Raw genomic sequence first — 22599 nt, 5'->3', positions numbered from 1 at the left:
CCCCCAGGACCCCAAAGGCGAGGGAAAGCAACTTCTATCCAGAATGACTGGGAAATGAGGGGTTATAATCAGCTATGATGGTGACATTTCCTAGCATTTGAATACAATAAAAGTGCTTAACACAAACTATTGAAGGTAATTTACTTTTTTCTCAGGTGGTTCAAAACAACTTCAGAGATATTTCAGGGCCTCAGTATAGTTGTCAACAACACTTTAGTTCCAGTGGAGTAACTGTGGTAATGGCAAAGGGGACTAGATTTGGAGTCAAAAGGTCTATACCAAGGGGTGAGCAAACTATGGCCCAAAGGCCAAATTGAGCCCATTGCCTCTTTCTTTCTAAATAAAGTTTTATTGGCACTCAGCCATGCTCATTAGTTTACATATTGTACATGGCAGCCTTCACGCTACAATGGCAGTGTCATCATGACAGACTGGAAGACCCACCAACCCTAAACTATTTACTGTCTCACCCTAAACATAAAACAGTTTGCCAACCCCTGATCTAGACTCAGTTTCAGCTATTCAGGGATAGTAGAGCAAATCACTGTTCTCTCAGAGCTTCAGTTTCCACATCTATAAATGATGACTCTCTCTCCCACAGGGTTGTTGGGAGACTCAAATGCGACATAATGGGTGGAAAGGCACTTTGGAAACTCAGGATTTCTTTGGAAACGTGAGCCAGGGTGGTTTTTATTTTTCACCTGATCTGTGCTGGAGGGGAACCCACCAGGACATTTTTTGTTTGTGTTTTCCAGTCCCTGATGTCAGCTTGTTGTCCTGTTCTCCCTTTCTCACAAATACGAAATGAATTCCCCAGGTGCCCCTCTCATCCTCTTCTCCCTCCAAACATAAACACATCCTGGTCATGTGCTTCCAGCAACGGAGAATTAGTACAAGTGTATGTATCCATCTGTTCCCTTATCAAATATTTGTTGAGTACCTACCATGTTCAAGTATGCAGACTTTATAAACTAGTTCTTGTAGGGAGAAGTGTTTGCTTTCTACGGGGAGAAGTTAGGTATAGAAATTATTATAACAGAAGAGAAATATTGCCACATTGTAGTACGAGGACACGTCGTGTCTTTGTGTGTGTATATGCACATGTGCGCAGTTTAAAAAATAGAAATATTCAGGTGCAGATTTAAGAAAAGCTTGTTAAAAACAAGAATCTGTTTAATCCAAAATACACTGAAGCGCCTTAAAAATGTAGCCATTATGTATAACAGTTTTCCCTTGGAAACTACATTCTAATTTTAAGTTTCTATCCCAAACTGCCAAGAATGCCTTTCTTGCCCATTCATGGTCACTGGGCCTCTTACCCAAGCCTGCTGTTCAGGACTGCCAAGGACTGGTCACAAGTAAGGGTTGTAGATCACCTGGGCATCAAGGAGCAGGCAGTCACTATAGTTTCTAAATATTGGAGGTAGCCTTCATTTTATAATATTTTATCTTGTCTTTAATGATTTTGTTTTTTCTTTATTGATGATTCAATAAACATAACTTCAATGATTTAATTTATATGTTTGGCTTGCTATCAAAATAAGCTCATAAACTGGGAGCAAAATAAAGTTTGTTTTAATTTTCTGTTCTGAAATTACTGTTGCCATACCTGTATGGTCAAATCTTGCTGCTGCTGATAAAGGGAGACGATGAAGCTATTTGAGAAGAAGAAGAAAAAAAAAACCTTATCTATTTCTGGGATGCAGATAGACACACTTAGTTCTAGGCTCCAGACTGGGTCCCCTGGGCCTTCCCAGCATGGTGGCTCTCTTGGTCCTCATAGAAATAGTGTTGGTATTCTTTGTGAATATGTTTCATTTGTATTTTTCTATGTCTGTGTACAATTTAAATACAGAAATGCAAATCCAAAACCCATCACCAGTACATTGCCACCAAAATTAAAACATAAAATTCTTCCTCATTTTACTCTCCCTCACTACTAAAACAGTTTCTGAAAGAAATGAGGCTTGGGTTTTTATATTTTCTACCTAGGGATTTAATCCTCTCAAGAGTGTTTTAAAAGAATATGCTTAGCTCCACTGAATATTTTTTATGAGACTTAGCTGTATTCCTTCTATGATGGCAAAGAAGCAAGTAAAGAAGCCTGTTCATGAACTAGGCTAACCACAGGTAGTTTTATTGTGCTGCCAGTTTATCTCATATCTTTCAATTCACAGGCAAGCCTTTCCACCTCTCTCCTCCTATTCAGTGCAGTGTCCTGTTTTAGAGTTTGCAGTTCATTATTTTATATCAAGGAAAATCTCTGATCTTTTAAAATCCCTTTCCTTTCTGAAACGGTGTTCATCTAGTTTTTAGTTTTCCCCAAAGCACCCTCATTCCTGACGTTAAATGCAGTCTCTCTCTAAGCCTAGAGCAGGTGAGCCTAACACGGTTGTGCTAATTGCAGTCAGGTACTAAGGTCATGGTGGGTTTGGGACTACACAGGCAGGTGGGCAGATATGGCGTATCTTGCTGGGCAGGAGTCTTTCCTTCACTTGACCTTCAGAACCTTCCTAGAATCTGAGTGTGTTTTCCTTCCTCCTGAAGCAAAGTTCTAAAATAAAGATAAAATATAGACTATAAAAATCATAGCCACTATATATATTTAAGATTTCCATAAATATATGAATAATTGGAAAGAAAGATAGTATATCAGGGAACATACACCACTGGTAGGCATGATAAATTCTTCCACATATATTCCATCAGTACAATGAGTCATTGTTAAGTGGTTAAGTGCAGTTAAGTGGTGAGTGTTTTGTCTATATTTTTCATATTTCATTGTAATTTTATACAAATTAAATTTAGTTGGATAGATTGACTCTGTCTGACCTGTTTCCTAGAACTCACACATAAGGTTTGTCATTGAGATTATTACTTTAAAAATGCCCTCTAAAGCCCCTCAATTTGGTGCATGACTGTTTAAAAGAAATAACGGTAAGACTATTTTACAGCAATTTTTAAGGCTTCTCTTATATACAAGGTAAATAGGACTGATAAATTTGCATGATGAAAATAGATTTAATTAGGTGAATTTAGCTAGGCTTGATGAGGTGAAGCTGAATTTAGGATGAATGATATTTTTAAACAAATGAATTAGTCTCATGTATTTTTGGATTTGCAAAAAATTTTCTGAGAACATGTAGCAGGGTCTTGCATTCACACACACCTCTTTCTCTAACTCTTACTCTCCTGTGTGTGTGTGCGTGCGTGTGTGTGCACGCGTGCACTTGCCACTCATACACACACACCACTCACACACCACACATAACACAGTGAAATAGAGAAGGGCCCCGGTAGCTACAGCGTGCTCAACATTTTCTCCCCCTTCTTCAGTTACTAATTCTGGCTGGTGAAGGGCATATCTGGCGAAGTTTGCCCCTGTCTTTCCTGTTCTAACCCTGTTATTCCAAAACAGAAGGAATATCCTAATGTATTGTCATTTGGGGTTTTCCATTTTGGGGACAAAAACGCAATTGAGTTTCCTCATGATTCTCTTTACTTCCACCCTATAAAGGATAATAAAGTCACCCATTTTCTGATCCGGAACCCAACTTGTTTTCCCAGGTTCCCTCCTACGACCAACACAAACACAGACATTTACCAGCAAAACAGAAGCTGTTGGAAAGATTTTTTGGCTGCTGAAGTGGGCTCCTGTCACCAGGACATGGCAGACTTTTTGCTGTATTGTCTCCCAGCCCTGGTCTGAGTGTACTCCAAAGAGTGCTTTATGTAATCAGTCTTTCCTGACATGTGACGTCCTGCCATTTTCCTCCCCTTCGGCTCTGCTGCCGCCCACAAATCAATAACATTGCCTGGGAAGTTCAAGCTGGTTTTGCAGCCACCCTAAGCTCTGTATTTCTTAAAGAGTATGTCAGAAAATGTAAAGTTTCCTAATGATATTTTTGGCTGATGACACATGGCAGAGCTGATGGACTATTTATAATCAGTGGCACGATCACAAGCACATTATTTTTATTTCACTCAGAGGGGGAGCCCTGTCACTTGCTACCTCTCTTTTCAGACAAGTTGATGCCATCTTCACCTAAAGTAGCTAAATCCTCTTTGCAGAGTGTATTTGCACTCTCTCCTTTGTGTTAGGAGCTCCCCAGTTCTTTCCAGTAGAACCCCCCCTCCTTTTTTTATTTTTCTTAGGCTGGGGGAGTGATGAGGGCAATGAATGATTTGTTGCAACTGCTTTAAATTCTGGCCATGCCTTCACTATAAATGTCTCCAGTCTTTGCTGCTCAGATCTTGCTACAGTCCTCTGAGTGTAGGCATGGCTGGCATGACTGAGGCAGCAGACACAGCTACTGCATCCAGCACTTGTCCCAATTTTACAGGACTGAGCATAGCAGAGCTGTCTTCTGTTGAGCAGCTACTATGTTCTAGGTAGGCATTCCATGCTCAATATCTCGTTAACCCTCTCAAACCTGTCTGTGGCGAGTGCTGTTATCTGCAAAGAAGAAACGTCAGGGGAAAACAGGAGATTAAGTGAATTCTCTTCAGAGTCACACAGCTGATAGGAAAAGCCCCAGGACTCCAGTTCAGATCTCTTCTAACAAACCACACCCGCTCTTTTTCCACTGCCCTGCCCTGCCTCTTACCAATTAAGTGGACACTTGTGTGTATATGGTGTGGACGTGCAGGGGCACTTATCCATTCCCAGCTGGGGCAGCTCCTGTGAGTTTAAAGGCTGACCAGAGTGAGAGATGGAAGAACTAGAAACTTCTCAACCTGGGGGTAAACCCTGGTATAAAAGGAACCATGTACTAGAGGGTTTTGACGCACTGCAATGGGAAGTGTTACCTCTATAAAGATAATGAGCTCTCTCTCTCTCTTTTTTAAAAAATGTTTCCACAGGACAGAGTTTAGGGTATGGATTCGTTAACTATATTGATCCAAAGGATGCAGAGAAAGCCATCAACACTTTAAATGGACTCAGACTCCAGACCAAAACCATAAAGGTAAGAGGTTACATGTTAGCTCCTTATTTGGGAAGCACTGGTTAAATTTCATTCCTTTGATCTAATAAATTCAGGCTATGAGGGAGCTGGCAGTGGCGTTCTTTATTTATTATTAAAAGGACATTTACCATCCACTGTACTAAGTGAGGGACACAGATCATTACAGAAGAAAGAGCTGAGGGTTGAGTAGAGGGAGGGGACCACAAGCTGTGGGACCTCCAATCCAGAGAGCAGGTAAGATGCCAGGGACGACTACCCCCATCAAGAATGCCTGTGAGCTCAAGCCTGCAAAGATGGTCAGAGCAGAGCCAAGGGAAGAAGCTGTTCCAGGCAGAGGGAACAACACATGCAAAGCTGTGAAAATGTATATAAACATTGTGAGTGGGGAACGACATATAGAACACACTATGGCCTGAGGTTGAGCAGGGAGATGATGAAAAGATGAGGATAGGAGGTGGGCGGGGCCTCACATGCGAGGCCAAGCATCTTGGTTTTACCTAAAGGTGAAGAGGACCCTCCTAAACAAGACTTGAAAAGGAAAAATCAGTTTAAAAGAAATGCACTGGTGTAAGAGGGACAGGTACTATAGCATCTGGGGAGGAATGAAAAAGTAAACATTCTAGCAATCCAAAAATAATCAGACTGGTAGATAATATCTCAGGAGGGGTTGTTTCAAGTCCAAAAAGAAAAACAGTCCCCCAGCGCCTTCTCCTCCAAATGGACATTTCTGTGGCTGGATAGTCGCTCTCTCCGTTCAGACTTGACCTTGGGAGGGTCCTTGAGGAGGTGGTGCTGTTTGCTTTCGGCCGCTGCCCCCTGACAGCCAGTGGTGGTCTCCTGGATGTAGCCTGCCTCTTCCTCAGCCTCCCTCTCCCTTCTTCCCCCACCTCCAGGCAGCATCCGGTTTGGGGGCAGCTGCCAGCTGATTAATGAGTCCCATCCTTCATAGCCTATTAAACCATGGGGAGGTGTCTCCTGGGCGCTCTTATCCTCACAACAGCAGGTCTGACGCAAAGTAGGACAAAAGAGAAACCTCTCCCAGAATGGAAAGCTATAGATGGCACCAGCTCTCAGCATTTGAAAACACAAAACCAGAACTTTTGGGTTCAACAGAGCTACTTTTCCAACATCCAGACTGACAGGAGGCTACGGGTGTAAGAAAATCTTAGCTGGGAGGTAATCAAAACAAAAACAAAACAAAACAGAAACCTTCTCTTTTTGGAATATATTATGTGGTTATCATTCTTTCTGTTTCTCTCTCTTTTCTATCTTTCTTTCTTTGTTCTTTCTTTCTTCCTTTCTTCTCTTTTTCTTTCTTTCTTTTTCTTTCTTTCTTCCTTTCTTCTCTTTTTCTTTCTTTCTTTCTTTTTCTTTCTTTCTTCCTCCACTCCCTCCCTCCTCCTTTCTTTCCTTCCTTCCATCCTTGCTTCCTTCTTTCCTTTCTTTTAAGCCACTCTACGTTTGCAGTTTAGTTTAGCTTATTTTCTAAAGATGATCACTTTCCTGATCTCATACAGTCTGGGCTTCACAAAGACCCCAAAATGGGCTTGACACAGGTTGCGTCAGTCTCAGCTTAGAATCAGTCCCTGTGAGTTCTCTAAGGGAGAAATAATCGAGAGTTGTTTAATTATGGGGTAGTCCTCTGAGAGACAGGAGCATTAATTTCTTTCAAAGGAAAAATATACCTATTTTCAATGCTTTGAGATGGGATGCTCTTGTCACCTGATTCTTTGATGAGGCCACAGCAGTTTGAGAGGTGTCTTCGTGGGTTTGATTGATTTTTCTGTGTTATCCAGTTCAGCATTAGAATGTCAGACATTTGCTCTTCCCTTGATGCTCTTCCCTAATCTTGAACTGAGAAAGATGCTTTTCTCTCCTCTACAGTTTTCTTAAAACCCAAACCTCCCCAAGAGCTTAGGGTTAAATTCTTAGCCATCCATTCTGCTTTTTTAAAATAAAGTATTCCTTGAAGCCATCGGAGATTCCCAAAAGGCTGAGTGGATCCGGCTTTTCTGATCTCAGAATGCAACCCCCCCTGGTCCATGATGCCATCAGAAGAAGTGCTGTGTCTCAGTGGATCTTAGAAACAAGGAACATTGATTATTTTCTTTCTGTGAAGAACCAGTCAGCCTCCTTCCCATCTCTATATCCCTTTCCCCACTCCCTCACCCACCCTGTGCTCACCCTGCATCAAAATGCTGCCAACACATTTGCACCCAGCAGCAACGTGGGCTTCCGAGGCACTGTAGGATTCAAAATGCATGATGCCACGGCTGAATCAATAATTTCCATTCTCTACGATGAATGAAAATTTAATGTGCAAACCTGGGGATTTCAGCTCTTTCATTAAAGCGTTTATTTGCCATACTAAAAATTAAGTTTGAGTGATAGGTTCCTTTATTAACTTTTCTTCCCTTTCCTAAAGGGACACAGTATTTCAGGTAAAAATCATATTAAAGGGAAGGAAAAAAGCAAACCCTTTTTGTGTGCTGTTAATAGTCTCATCATTTATTAATTTTTTAAAATTACTTTTCTGCCTTTCAGGCCACTATTTACTTCTTCTGCTTCAGTTTGCTTTGATAAGTGACATGAGATTTATCTCTTTGCTCTTATTCCCATGAAGGAATAAGATAACTTGCCTATCTGGATAAAACAAGTATCTTCTTTGGAAGCGTGCATCATAGAGATCTCCTCAGAATCATGTAGTACATGTTTGCAAACTTGGGTCAAGTCTGTCCCTCCTTTTGCTTCCTGCAAAACACACGACTTCAAATGTAATGTACAACGTAGATGCAGGAAAACCAAGAGTTAATTCCTAAGCTTTGAAGGTTAATGATGAACAGCTAGATTCAGGGATAGTTCTAGAAAGCCCTGAGGAAGTAGTGGAGACTATAGTGAGCTGGAGAGCACTAAAAAGGGCAGCTGTTCTTCGGCTACTACTGATTATTTAAACCCAGATCATTGTCAGATCTTCCACTTATTCAATAGAAACCAAAAGCTAGATATTTTATGCCAAATCTCCCAATTTTTAAAGGTTAAAAACCAACTCAAAAAATTTTAGAGCATTATGTAGGCAAGCCAAACAAAACTTAAGAGATGACTTACGGAGAAGCAGTTTGCAGCCTCTGAACTCAAATTTAAATGCACAAACACTATTTTGCATTTTGAAAGTGAATGATTCATTACTAGGCTGCTAGGAGAAGGTGCCCACAAATGATGGTTCCCTGTTAACAAATGTTCGTTTCCCCTTTATTAAGAGGGATGTAATGTGACTGTGTGTGAATACTGAGGGCACATGGAGGGCAAGACCAGGCCCCTGTCCTCAAGGAGAATACAATCTTAGCGTAGACACAGCATCAAAGCAGAGAAAGAGAATGCTTCATTAAGTAAGCCCCTCTAAGTAGTGTGGATGACTGCAGATAACTTGCCTATCTGGGGACAAAAAACAAGTATCTTCATTGGAAGCATGCATTACAGAGATCTCCTTGGAACCATCTAGTACATGTTTGCAAGCACATGACTGCAGAGGAATTGTTCTTTGGATTATAACTTCTTTAGTGGGAGAAAGTGGCCAGGTTCCCACCCGTCTTGGAGTTTAGGCTCAGAGATGAAGTGACTTGTCCGAAGGCACACAAGTGGCCGGCAGTTGAGCTGAGTTAGCACCCAAAGGTGCCGTGAAAGATTCTTCCAGAAGAGGAGCTACTTAATATGTGAGCATGACCTTGAAAGGAAATAATAATAATAATGATAGTGATGATACCTTATATTGAGTATTTACTCTGTGTCCAACAGTATTCTAACCCCTACGCACGTTTAATAACATTTCACCCTTGAAGCTTCCCTAGGGCTAGATGCTTTACACACATCGGCTCTGATTCTTAAAATAGTGATTCTCTCCTTTATACAATTGAGGAAACTGAGGCCCAGAGAGGTTAAGAGACTTATCCAGGATCACACAGTGAGTAAGTGAGATTTGGAATAAGAAAAAAATGTTTTAAAAATAACTGGCAATAGGTCGTCAGTGTTGGAATGTCTCACTGCCTGCTTGCTCAGCGGCACATGCGTTCTGTGAGTGTGTGGGTGTGTATTTGGCTCTGTGCACACATGGGTTATACTCCCTGGTGAGGGAAGATATATAAAAAGCAAACAGATGAATTGCATGGCTCCTCCAGGTTCTTCAGTAAACAGACTTGTGGTTCGGGGCTTCTGCCATCAATCAGGAGACAGACCTGACTTCAGATCATATCTTCTCAGACCCCTGCTTTCCAGGCCCTGAACTAGGTCCTAGGACTTTGGCGACCTAGGGATGGCAGTGCCCTGGAGATTCTTCCATCCATGTGAGTCAGAGAGGCATGGGGTATGGACCATGGGCTTACACTGACTAGCCTGCCAAAGACCCAAAATTGGGTCTTTTCTCAGCATTTCAACCATAAACCCAGTGGAGATTATTTGCCCTGTTTAGGGCCTTGGAAGTGCTGTTTAGCTTCCAACCCCCCATCCCACCGCCCGTTTGTCTCCAACAGAGATCACTTTAGACGCTAAGAAGCACTGAGCAAAATGGCTGTGGATTCTGGAAGATGATTCCCAGTACTCCTGGACCCCACAGTGGATGCCCGTCCCAGTCCTGAACCTCTGCAGGGCATTTACAAGAGCAGCTTCTGAATTCCAGCCTCTTTCTAAGAAGCACTCTGTTGAATGCAGTTGCAGTAGTCCAGCTCTGTGTTGCATTAATTAGGAACAAAGAAAAGTAGATGGTTCTGTAATAGCTTCAAAAGAGGGATATGTTTACCAAAAGTTTGGATTGATATACAAGTTACACTGAGAGCCTTCAGTAAAAAGTGATCCAAAATGGAATTTGAGGATTTAGAATCCTAAACCTTTCAGTGTAGTGGGACACCTGTTTGGGTTTTAACCTGAGTTTGAGGAGCAGAATTAGAGAAGCGTTCACTGCTCTGCCTCTGGAAACTCGTCTCTCATGGGAGCCACAAACATGCGAAGGAGCACCTCCAATGCAGTGAGATGGGGGCTGCCACAGGGCTGCAGGGGTTCCCACTTGATTGGGGTAGAGGAGCCGGAGTAGGGAGCTGTGCACGGTTTGAGCAGGAGAGGGATCTAGTCAAAGTAAAGCTCCAAGTAGGTTCATCTGGCACTGGTGCGTCACTTAGGTTGTTTGACGAACGAAACCAGCGGCTTGCAGGCTGCTGTGCTAAGTTTTTGTCAGCCTTAGACTTTGGTTTTCCTCAGCTCTATTAGGAGCTTTTTGACTTATTTTAAAAGCAAAACAGGCTTATTTATAAATAATTCGGAAAATTCATTATCATGTAATGAAGGCAATGTCAGCCGTTCCCAGCTCCATGCTATTAACGTTTTTATATTTTTCCTTCCTTTTCTCATTGCATTACATTTACAAATGATGTTGTGGCCTTTCTTTTCCTAATCATTGCATTAAGCTATTACTCAAATTATAAAAATATGAATTTAAAGAAAGCATTCCCAGAGCGCAGCTTTGTGCAAACTGGAGGTGTGAGTGATTTCAGGATTAGGTCGGGATGAGGGGACAAAAAAGCTGCAACTGCCACTCTGACTGAACCCAGGAGGGTTGGCACTCAGTCAGGAGAGGAGGTGAGAGAGTAAAAAAGAAGCTTTATCGCGAGGCAACAGCCTGGTTCCAGAGGGAGCAGAGCTAGAGGAGGGGAAGGTGTGTGAGTGAAGGCTTTTCAGAAGGGGGAAAAACCCTCGCTTCTCCGAGAAGGAGAGCAGCTCCTTTATTTCAGCCTCTTGCTCTGATGTTGCTTAGCCATTTCACCATTTTCGCGTTATTCTTCTAATAGCACTAACGGTGCCTCCAGGGGATCTTTCCACACTTGAGTTTTGCAGTTTCCAGTTTGCCCCTCCTGCTTCTTTCTCTTGCCAGGGGTCATCAGGGAGACTTACCTCCCTCCCTCCGCCCGCCCGCAATCCACCTGCCTTGCTAAAGGTCTCCATTCCGCTGAGGCATCTTTTCTTTGCTCTCGGCATAAGCAATTATTTCTCCTATCACTGCTCTTAATGCTTCCCGGAGAGTTAGCAGATCATTTTCTGCTGGCAGATATCACCCCACCCAGAAATGATAGACTACCTCCCTCGGTCTCATTAATAATAAAAAGGCATTTTCTCTCCTCCCCCATTATGGCTGTAGTCAGAGCCGGTGTGGAAGTGCTTCCCTGCCAAGGTCAGCAGGGGCGACTGGATCACTGAATCCCCGAGGAGTGAAGAGAGGGGGTCACAACACCAGTGGAAACGGGAGACCCATCTACCCCAGTTGTACCAGGCACTTTCTCTCCTGTGACACATTCCGTTTGGCTGCTTTGCTTCCTAGCGCCCTGTTAACTTCCGTTGAGTGATTAATTTCAGATACAGGTGTAGGAGTTTGAGAGATGGAAATACAGTTCCCTTACCCTCTGCCCAGTGAGGCTCTTATGTTCCCAGTATCTTAAAGGTCATCCACAGTGTCCTGTGTCTGTGTTACAAAAGAAAGTTGGGCAGGCGCAGGTTACAAGGACACTTAAGTTTTCAGAAGTGTGTGGAATGAGGCTTGGGGGCTTTAGCTGTTTACAAGTGTAAAAGATCCCACAGTGTGACGTGAGCTGCTTAAAAAAAAATTCAGCACACCCCAGGTGTCTTAGGAGAATTGTGGACTCCAGATCCCAGGAAACAGTGGTCCTTTCTTGTCCACTCTGGTCAACCCATCCCTGGTGTCTTTTGTCCATTTCTCAGCTCCACGTTTTGAAAAGACCAGATGCTCTAAGGGTTGTCCAGAGGCAAATGAGGAAGATGGCCAAACGGTGCTGCACTCACATATTCACTCCACAATGGTTGCTTTTCCATTCTCTAGAGGAAAAAAAGTGACTCTGAAGCTCCATCCTATATGTCAAGAATCTGGAAAGAGAATCTATGTGTCTATCATTTGCCTTGGGTGGTAGTGAGTCCCTGATTGTCAGACACATGCAAATGGAGTCAGGGGTGACTTAGAGGGATTCCTATACCAGACTGGAGTCTGACTAAATGATTCTAAAGGTTCCTTCTAGCTCTGAGATGCTATAACTTTGTGTTGTTCCTGGGCCTTGAGCTGTTCTGTCTACTAGCCACTAGCCATATATGGCTATTTACATCCGAGTTTAAAATAATTAAAATTAAATGAAAAGTTCAGTTCCTCAGTCACACTAGGCATGTTTGAAGTACTCAATAGCCACCTGTAGCTGGTGGCTACCATGTTGGACAGCACAGATCTAGAATGTTTTCTTGATCCCAGAAAGTTCTGTTGGACAATGCTGGCCTAGAACATCAGTGGCCCTGGGGAATAAAGGATCACTTCTCCATGGTTACCATGAAGCCCCAGAGCAGATCAGCTGGTCTGTCAAAGGTCATAGAGCCACATCCCTCTCCCCTTACCCCTTGCTGTCCACTCAAAAGAGCTCTGAGTTCAGATGGAGAGTCCAGTCCAGCTCCGTTAGAAACTACTAGGATGACCTTGGACAACTTAGTTGATTTCTCTGGACTTATTTCCTCATCTACAGAATGGTTCCTTCCAACTTTAAGTCTAGCTAATAAAATATTATAGCGTGATCTCTCCAGCTTGGTAACTTTCCAGGGAAAGTAGCAGTTTGTGCCAAGTACACAGCTTCTATTTCACTGTCCACGATAGCCTGGCATAGCGGAAAGATCCCAGAACTTAGTCATATCCAGCTTTGTCTTAGTTCAGCTGTGTGACCTTGGACAAGTACTTGACCTCACTGAGCCAGAGTTTGTCGTCTGGAAAATGGAACTAATAATATCTCACTTATAGGTAATCCTGGCTTATAGTGGATTGCTTGAGTAATGCTCCCCAGCATGAAGATGATAGTGAATAGGGTTACCCCTAAGGTAAAAATTACATGGGGAGAGGGGAAGACTTTTTCCCATCTACATGTTTCAGAGATACATAAAGAACGAATCTAAGTCTTACTTTGTATAGTGGAAAGTATCGTGGAGCTTCCAAGTGGCCACAGCAGTCTTACCAGTATAGCAAGATTCAGGAGTTGAAGTTTAGTGAGGAGACTCGGTGTCTTAAACCCTGAGTCTGAGACCAGCTCTTCCGCTAACCAGGCCATAAAACCTTTAGCACATCTCTCCCTTCTGGGGGTCACTAGACAGACAGCAAGGTCCTCATACCAATAATCCCCCTTGATAATTAGATGGACTTTTTAAAAGAAGTTTTAAGGCACACGAATTCTATCACCACACCATTTTTTAAAAGAATTATTTATCCAGCCTACTCTGTGCCAGAAGTACTCTCATGATATTCTTGGATACGCTTCAAATCTGTGGTTCCCTCTAGCTCCTTCTCCACATCAGAGTCAGTGCCTGGGAAAGGAGCTAAAATGCATTACATACAGTATATTACACATTTTGTTTCAATTCAGAGAATGTGTGCTCCTGCCCTACGTAAGGCTTTGAGACTAGATGCCACAGAGGGTCTGCAGAGACCGCTAGAATGCTCAGACTATTTGGGCAGATGAGGTGTTAGCACAGATGGCTGTGATGGGAGGCAGGGTGTGATAGCTGCTGCCACTGAAATGTGTATCATCTGTAGAGTCCAAGGAGAGAGCAGTCATTTGTGTCTGGGCTTCATGGAGGAGGTGGCATTCAGGCTGGGCCTGGAAGGATGGGCAGGAGTTCATTTTGCCACGAGGATGAACAGACAGTAAGAACCAGAGACATTTTATTTGAATTGAGGCATAGGGTGCTTAGAGGGGTTAGCAGGAGATGAGAGGCTGGGCCAGATCCCAGAGGGCCTTGGATGCTCAGGTAAGGGATTTGAGCTTCCATCAAAAGGTGCTGGAGGAACACTGAAGGTCTTGAGCAGCAAGAAGTAGCACAATCAGAACTCATTAGAAACATTACCATCAGGTTTCTCAAGATAAAAGAATATCATATCAGTCATAGATCATATATCAGGTGGTGGGTGGGGGAAGTTTGAGGAGTGGGGCCACATAAGCAGACACCTGTCCTGCCTGTGGGCAGGGCTGCAGCCACAGACACAGGGGTAAGCTGATCCTGACAATCAAAACTCTTGTTTCTAGGAGCCAGCTGGCTTCCTTCTTCTTTCCCAGCTCCTGGTGGTGGGATCAGAAGTCCCAGGGAGGGTGTGCTCCTAGAAGGCCCTGGAAGCACCAGAGTCTGTTCTCTGCTGCCATCCTCCTGGTCTCTGTGGAATGTCTGTCCCCAGGGATCTGTTTGCTCTAGGGAGTTTCTGCTCACTCGGAGAGTACGGGGTGCTACAACAGACTGGGGAAAATCTGCAGCCTGATCTTCTGAAAGGAGTGTGTCTCCTCTGCTAGACTAAGAGTCCTACGTGTCAGGGACTGTTGTATTCATCTTTGTACCCCCAGTGTCTGGCATAAGGCCTAAGTACACAACAATTGTATCCAAGCCACTATTTATTTAGCACTTACTGTGTGCCGGGCATAGTGCCTAAGGATCGTATATGCATTAGCTTGTTTAACGCTCTAATAGCTCTATTAGAAAGCTTCTAAACTAGGTTATTCAAGTGATATAGCTCAGAAAGTGTAAGTGACTTACCTCAAGCCTTACCATTTATAGCTAGTAAGTGATGAGGATTTAAATCTGCATCTCTCTAACCCCAAAACGCTTGCTCTTAACCCCTGTCTCCATTCCAGAATAGACGCTCCATTTCAGTTAAAGTAACATAAATGAGAAACTCCTTGGAGTGACCTGCCTCAAAATACAGTTGCCTGATGCTCTATCACCTATCAGTGAGACCCACACGATAAGGGGTGTTGAGGAAGGACGCTCCTAGTGTGTGGAGCCAGAATAGAAACAGGAGAAGGTTGGAAGCTACGGGGGAGACAGGTTTGAACTCAGCAGAAGGAAGAACTTTCCAATAATCAGTGATGGCCAGTGATGGTGTAGGATGCCTCGTAAGGTGGTGAGCTTCCTGTCTTTGGAACTGTGTAAGGTGGTTGGCCGGCTGTCTTACATCCTGCCCTGAACTTTTGAGGTCACTTCCAACATCAAGTTTCAGTGAAACAGATTTCAAGGATAATGCTTTCTGCTGAGATCACCAGCGTCACCTGTCACCCTTATTTCCCCTTACCATGAATTATGGTTGTGGAGATTAGCAGTTTTGTGAATAGAATGCCTAGCTCATGAAAACATCCGGTTAATGGTAGAGATCCTTGTAATTCAAAAGGGCCCAACAAATGACACCCCTGTTTTGTACATCCATGTTTTAAACCAATTGAGAGATAAGACAAAAAGAGAAAAACTTATGGAATCCTAAGTTCTTTATTAATGATTAAGGCCCAAATGGATTCCGTGGACACAATGGGCTTCCTAACATGGAACTCCACACTTTGACAGATTGACATACTGTGTCACAGGTGCTCTGGACCCCATAGGCCTTCCCGCAGGAGAGCATAGGCGGCTCCCATAGAACTTAGAGCCTGGAGTAGAAAGTGGGCTTCCGGCTGGCATCTGGCTCCCGGAAGGGAGGAAGCAGGCGGAGTCTGAGGCCCACATGCTCATCCCCCTTGTTGAAGCCTATTCAGAGCCACTGCTCCACTTCCCCAGAGAAGAGGGGCTGCAGGGGTACCAAGAGGCCTGGACTGTTACTCCAGGGGGCATATCCTCCGCATGGGAGGAAACGCCAGGCATGGGAAACGAGTCTCCCCCTGTCAGGAGCAGCCCTCTGTGTTACACTCTCCACTTGTCTGATTACTTCCCTCACCAGACTGTGGAACCCTTAAAGCCAAAACTCTCCCAGCACAGGGCCTGGCACACAGTAAGTGTTCAAGAAGGGGAGGAATGAATGAACTCTCATCTTCTAATACCAGTGTTTTCCTCAAGAAGCCCCTTTCCTCTCATCTTACCCTCCTCATAGCACCCAAGATCATGTCTTTATTATGCTTTCCAACTGTTCTCTTTTTCTGTACCATGGCGGGTCAGACAAGGACCAAGGTGTTGCCCGATGACTCAGGAAAGCTTTTCCCCAGGCCGTGCTGTTCCTCCCACCCTGCCAAGCCCTGGCTGTGAGCCGGTGAAGGAACCTGTGAGTGCTGTGTCGCAAGGGGCAGCCCCAGCCCTGGTCCTGCAGCCCCATCTGTGATAAATGACAATGCCTGCCTTACCACAGAGAGCAGCCTTGTGAAGTCATTTTGGAAAGTGGAAAGTACTTTGTGGATGTGAGGCAGTGGAATCTGTAGGAATGTGCTAGAGGAAGTTCATGGCTGCGAAGTGGTAAAGGATGATCCAGACCCCCACCCGTCCGATGGAGGAGGGCAGTGCTTTGTAGGCGCTTACTGGTAGTGTTCCGGATGTTTGCTTGTGTGGTAAAATTGGAAGGCGTGTCCCAATGGGGGCTAGTCCCAGACTGACCCACAAAAGCCTGTCTGAGGCATCACATAATAATATTTACCAAGTTGATACTAAACTCTAGGTATGTGCTAGACACATTAAGTCCGTCGTCTTAATTCTTTACAATAACCCATCAAAGGAGAATTGTTCCCCTTTTTTACCAGTAAAGAAACAGACTTATCGAGATCAAATTACTTGCCCAAGGTCACAAAGCTAGTGAGTACTGGAGCCAGCCCATGTCTCATAAGCTCCGTGCTGTACTGTCAGTCTTGCGGAGAGTAGGGGTTACTGTGAGCCTGCAGGGATGGGGAGGGATAAGGAGTTTGGAGTGACTGCAAATCTTCCATCAAGATCATTTGTACAGTCACCTGCCTTTGGGCCACCCTTACCCAGAGAGAAAGGGGTCATCTCCTCACTCCAGCTCCTGAGGTCCAGAGCAAGATTGGTGCGGGCGTAGAAATACCAGTCTTGTTTTCAGAGGTTCTGGATGAAAGAAGTGAGCAGGATCCTGATGGTCTGAGGCACAGGGTTCTTTAGGGCACTTTCTCCAGCGTTGGAAGCCTCGGGCTCTAGCGGGGTTAATAAGCCAGCAATGGCGGACTCTCTGGAGGTGCTAAAAGTCAGCGATTGTTTTAGAAATGTTTCAGCCTAACAAAGGGCCTGACACCTGTAGTCACTCAGTTAGGGTTTAATAAATGTATGAAGAAACTTGAAAAGTTTCAATACTAGGGCAAGCATTTGGATGTTGAATGTGGGAAGGTCCTTTTCCTGTTGTTTTTCGCCCACTCCCACTTCTGCAGGTTTCCTAGACAGGGAACTAAGAGAACAATAGACCTAAGTTTCCAAATAGAGGAGAAAAACTAAGCGGGATTTAGGCTTGGTGAATGATTGAGGTGCTGTTCACCCTAGGGATGCGTCACTGCTCAGTGACTGGGGTCTGTCACAGTAAAACTCCCTCGCTGAGATTCTGCCTCTGTCAGAATCCTCTTTTGGGGAAATGGTTTTGGTTCTGTCATTGACTTTCCAGTGCCAGCTCCTTTTCCCTAGCAGATCTGTCCCCAGCCTGCTCTCCCCTGTACCCCAGCTCTAGCTGCCCCAAAATAAGGGGATCAAGGTCATTACTACCCATTGTGCACTTATTGGGTGCCAGGCAGGCACTGCACTAAGCCCTTGACCTTCGTCATCTCTTTTGTCCTCACAACAGAGGAGGGCTCTCATCAGGCCATGGCTCCCTGACCCCACCACACACTGTGATACGACCTGCCTCACCACCAGTCTCACCTCAGCTCTGTCTCCTTCCTGGCCCTTTTAACCCTTAATTAAAAGGGAGACTAGCCTCCCCTTCTCTATGTTCCAGCCCCACATATGCAGCCCTGGAATGGCACACATCTTGCGGCATTATGATAATTGGTCCATATATGCACCATTCTTCCATTCAGTTTATTTATTGACTACCTGCTGTGTGTTGTCTGTTGCCCCTGTTGGACTTGGAAGTCCTTTAGGGCAAGAGACCACGCCTGTTCTTGCTTGTTGTGTATCCCCAGCATACAGCACGATGCCTGGCTCATAGTAGATCCTCAGAAAATGCTTGCTAAGAGAGGCCTCTAAATCTAGTTCTCGAACAAGATTCAGTCCTTCCAACCCCAGATACTGGAGAATGGGAAACATGTCTCTTAGCTCTTAACTTAGTAGGAAAACACAGCTATGACTTAGTAGGAAAACAGAATGCTTAACTCTCAGCGATCCCCTTAAGTGGAGGAATCCAAGCTGCAATTAACCCAAAGAGCCATTAATACCCAAGTCATTCATTATGATCCGTGGGTGTTCATTCACTCTTTCAGTGGGTGTTAAGCACCCTGCGAGTATCAGGCTCTGTGTTGGGAGCTAGAACCACAGAGATGAATAAGACACACATACACAACCCATGACCTCCAGGAGATCAGCAGACTAGATAGAGAGATGGAAAATCAAGGTCAGATGGCTTAAGTACCATGGGTGCGGTTCATCGAGAGCACTTCGAGGGGGATTTTTAGGAGGAGGTAAGATTAGGGAAAAGCTGTCTAGAGAAGGTGGCATTTGATCTGGGTCTTAAAAAGAGTGGCATTAGGACCTGAGGAAGTAGGTGGGAAAATATTCCCTATGAACAGAAGCATAGAGGTGGGAAGGTATGTTTTGGGGGAGCATGAAGATCATTCAGATAATTAATTTGTCAGTAATTGGCAGGGGTGAGACAAGGGTGACCCTCATTACCATAGACATATCACTGTGATGTTTTTATTTCCTTCTCCCTACCGCTCCCTCCTCGTGCCTAAAAAATACTTCTGCTAAGTTATAACCTGAAAGGACAGGGGTAGGAGGACCTTGTGTAGAGTGACGCCCTGTCCTGGCAGTCACATGGGATTCTTGCTCCTTCAGTCCCCACCCCCAGATACACACACAGGGACCCTCCATGAAATGGCCTCTGTGCATGTCATCCATGTGCTGGGAAGGAGCCTACAGAGGCCACCCATGAGTTTCTAGAAGAGGTAAATGCTCAGACTGGCTGCCTTGCTCCATCGGCAGGAGGAGGCCAGCAAGGCAGATTAGTCACTCACATCATTTTATCTGTTGAGTCAACATCTATTTTTAGGTGTGGAACCCAGAAAGGGACCTGGCATCTCAGCATGGAAAGGGAGAGAGTGCCATGGGTGAGGGGGTCTGCTTATCCTTCACGCCTCTTTGCGTGATCTGCTGCTAGACCCATTCTCAGATGCAAGGTCTCCTTCCCTGCTGGAGGTTTAGTTCCTAATGCCAAAAGTCCAGTTTAACATGTATAATTCCTTTTGCAAACGTGCTTTTGTGTATGCAGAGCACACAGACACACACACATACTCACTCACTCACCCCTATAGTCTTAGCAGGTCCTGTGAATTGGTTATACAAATTAAATAAAACTAAAAAATGCTAATAAGGCATATAGGTCCCTTCCTGTCCAACATTGTCAGATGTGCTCTGAAATGACTGTTTTCATCATCTATTCTGAGCCATAACCGCCCCAGAAATAGCTTTAGCAGGAAAGTGCTTTTGTTAGACTAGCTGTAAATTATATTTCAAATGTCTGATGTTGTTTTCTTAAAAAATAAATAAATAAGTAAATGAAAGTCTAAAATTAATGACTGCTGGGGTTTGCTTTGCTTATGTGTACTGCTACAGATTTGGCTTCTTGCAGATGGAATTTCAGATCTGTTTACACTTCTGTGTTAGCTTTTTGGGGAAAAAAAAAAGCAGTTGAGAGATCCGGGAGGACAAATTTACAAAGTCGAACTTATTATAACCATCGGTGAGGCTCACTTCTCTCTCCACTGCCCTCTCCCTCCCTCCTTTCCATCCTGCCCTCATTTTTTTTTATTGTGGTTTCATCTGCTCCGCCTCAAAGTTAGAAGGCAACTGGTTCTTGCAGATGTTATGACAAGGTCACATATCCAGTTTCGCAAGCAGATGTTCATTCAGCCCCATTTCACCAGCACTTTGTCATTCAGCGAGAGCAGACCTTGTGAGAACAGATTGGAACAACTCAAAGGATGGGACATAAAAAAAATCTTGCAGAGAACCTGATCGCTTTTATGTGTTCAAGAAGGGGATGGGGGTGGGGTGGGGTTGGCAAGGAAAGAAATCTGCAGAGCAGAATTTCATGGGGTTTTTTTTGGTTTTTTCAAAGATTATTATGTGTTGGATACAGTAAATCATCTATACACCCACATCCAGGAGGTACATCTTCAGAACTCCATGCGTGGGTAGTTCTGCATTTAACAGCTGCCATACAGTAGCTATTTTGTTCTGCACTTAGAGACCCTTATCTGTGCATTTGTTTTAAGTTATCACCAACTCTCCTTTTGTTCCTCTATTGCTGTTCTCCTGGTTCTCATTACTGTTACAAAAGTAGCTAAAAATCTGAACTACAGAGTTATTTGAACTGACATTGTGAGTTAGAATGATAGACGCGGGGCTGTCATCTCAGTTGTCGACTCAGTCTCTACTCGGTGTTGCCTGTAATGGATTTAGCACCTCTTGCCTTTTCCTAGGTCTCATACGCGCGTCCAAGCTCTGCCTCAATCAGGGATGCTAACCTCTACGTTAGCGGCCTTCCCAAAACCATGACCCAGAAGGAACTGGAACAGCTTTTCTCACAATATGGCCGTATCATCACCTCACGAATCCTGGTGGATCAAGTCACAGGTTAAGTATTTTTTTGTCGTTATTTTGTGTCTCAGTGCCACCAGCCAGTGCCTTGTGACCCATGGGAGCGGAGAGGTAGTGGTTACTTGGGGAAAAGGATACGGGTCATGAGTAAACAGATTTTTGACCTAAGAGAAAGACTTTTTATCAATCAACTGCTGAAATTTAAAATGGGCCATCTTGGGAAGTAGGAGATCTCCATCGTGGGAATTGTTCCAGCAGCAGCTAAACTACTTGGCAGAGTTGTAAAGAGGATTCAGCCATCAGGCTGGGAGTGGTGCTGAATGACCTTCAAAGTCTCTTTCAACCCTCAACCAAATAACATTACTTTTGTATGTGAAAAGAGCCTATATGTATAGCTCTGGCTCCAATGATAGCATTGTAAAGTTAGAGGCAACCTCAAACTGCCTCATTTCACACATGAGGAAACAGAGGTCCAAAGCGGGGCATGTGACTTCTGTCCAGTTAGTTAGTAGCAGTGCAGGGATAACCCAGGATCTGATGCTGTGATACTTTGGCCATCATAAAGAAAAGCAACCGCTGCCACCACCTGTCAGTAAGAAAGGCACCCAGGTTGCATTTTTTTTTTTTTTAATTTATTTTTGGCTGTGTTGGGTCTTCGTTTCTGCGCGAGGGCTTTCTCTAGTTGCGGCAAGCGGGGGCCACTCTTCATCGTGGTGCGCGGGCCTCTCACTATCGCGGCCTCTCTTGTTGCAGAGCACAGGCTCCAGACGCGCAAGCTCAGTAATTGTGGCTCACAGGCCTAGTTGCTCCGCGGCATGTGGGATCTTCCCAGACCAGGGCTCGAACCCGTGTCCCCTGCATTGGCCGGCAGATTCTCAACCACTGCGCCACCAGGGAAGCCCCCATTTTTTTTTTAATTGATTTACAATGTTGTGTTAGTTTCAGGTGTACAGCAAAGTGAATCTGTTATACAAATACATATATCCACCCTTTTTTAGATTCTCTTCCCATATAGGCCATTACAGAGTATTGAGTAGAGTTCCCTGTGCTATACACTAGGTCCTTATTAGTTATCTGTACTACATATAGTAGTGTGTATGTGTCAATCCCAATCTTCCAATTTATCCCTCCCCCCACTTACCCCCAGGCTGCATTTTTGATGACAGAAGATTTTCACCTACTCTAATTTAAAGCACCCCCTGGGAGCCATTTAGCATGTGTTTATCATTTGACTATTACAACAAACCCTCACTGAAGGCAGCTCTGCCCCAGACGCTGCGCAGAGGGACACCAGCGACCAGGGATGAAGGTGGCACAGTCCTGCCCGTACAAGACTCCAGTGCGATGAGTACCTGCTAGGGCTGTCCATTGCCCAGCGAGAGCTCAGGAGAAGGCGTGCTGTGCCTGGTGGGCACTGTTGGGAAGGAAGATTCCATCAAGGAGCTGATGTTTGACCAGAGTTTTGGAGGATGACTTGCAGTTATCTGGCAAGAAGGAGGGACAGAGCATGCTGGGTGGATAGGATGTATCCTGTAGAATAGGTGGATAGGACATACCCTAAGGTGTGGAGTTGAGGAAGAACATCATAACCTGTTCAAGAAATATCTGGCAGTTCAGCATGGCTGACGTGAGGTTCAGCAGGGGGTTGGGGCCAGATCATCAAGGGCATTAAATGCCATGCCCAGAAGTCCAGAATTCATCTGTATGCAGCATGGAGCTATGGAAGGGTTTTTTTGTGGGTTTTGTTCATTTGTTTTTCTGTGTTTGGAGTGGGGAGCAATGAGGAATAGGTACCATGCACAAGGTAAAAAATTGAAAAGGTGCAGAAAAAGTATAAAAGATGTTTTAAAAAGGTATACTATGGTCAGAGTTTGCTTTTCAAATAGATTATTTAGTTGCCAGGTGTGGTGGACACATTGGAGGACTAGGAACTGGACAGTGGGTGATCAGTTACAGCAACTGAAGGGAGACCTGAGGACTGAGCAGGGTGGCGGGGGGTGCTGGAAGGGACAGATGAGAAAGATGCCTGTGTTCTGTGGGTGGGGGTCACTGTCCAGGG

At 44.5% G+C, this 22599-nt stretch overlaps 1 protein-coding gene across 8 annotated transcripts in view; it reads left to right on the top strand.

Moving 5' to 3' along the window:
- Nucleotides 1-22599, top strand: part of ELAVL4 (ELAV like RNA binding protein 4) — a 143520-nt gene that overhangs the window by 112326 nt on the left and 8595 nt on the right. For all 8 annotated transcript variants that reach the window (XM_082371416.1, XM_082371419.1, XM_082371418.1 and 5 more), the window contains exons 3-4: nt 4864-4967; nt 20423-20576. In XM_082371416.1, the coding sequence (XP_082227542.1) occupies nt 4864-4967; nt 20423-20576 (258 nt within the window). The remainder of the gene's footprint in view (nt 1-4863; nt 4968-20422; nt 20577-22599) is intronic.

The sequence above is a fragment of the Balaenoptera borealis genome (genome assembly GCF_965194805.1).
Source record: "Balaenoptera borealis genome assembly, chromosome: 1".
Lineage (NCBI taxonomy): Eukaryota > Metazoa > Chordata > Mammalia > Artiodactyla > Balaenopteridae > Balaenoptera > Balaenoptera borealis.
This window is presented reverse-complemented; position numbering and strand designations above follow the sequence as displayed.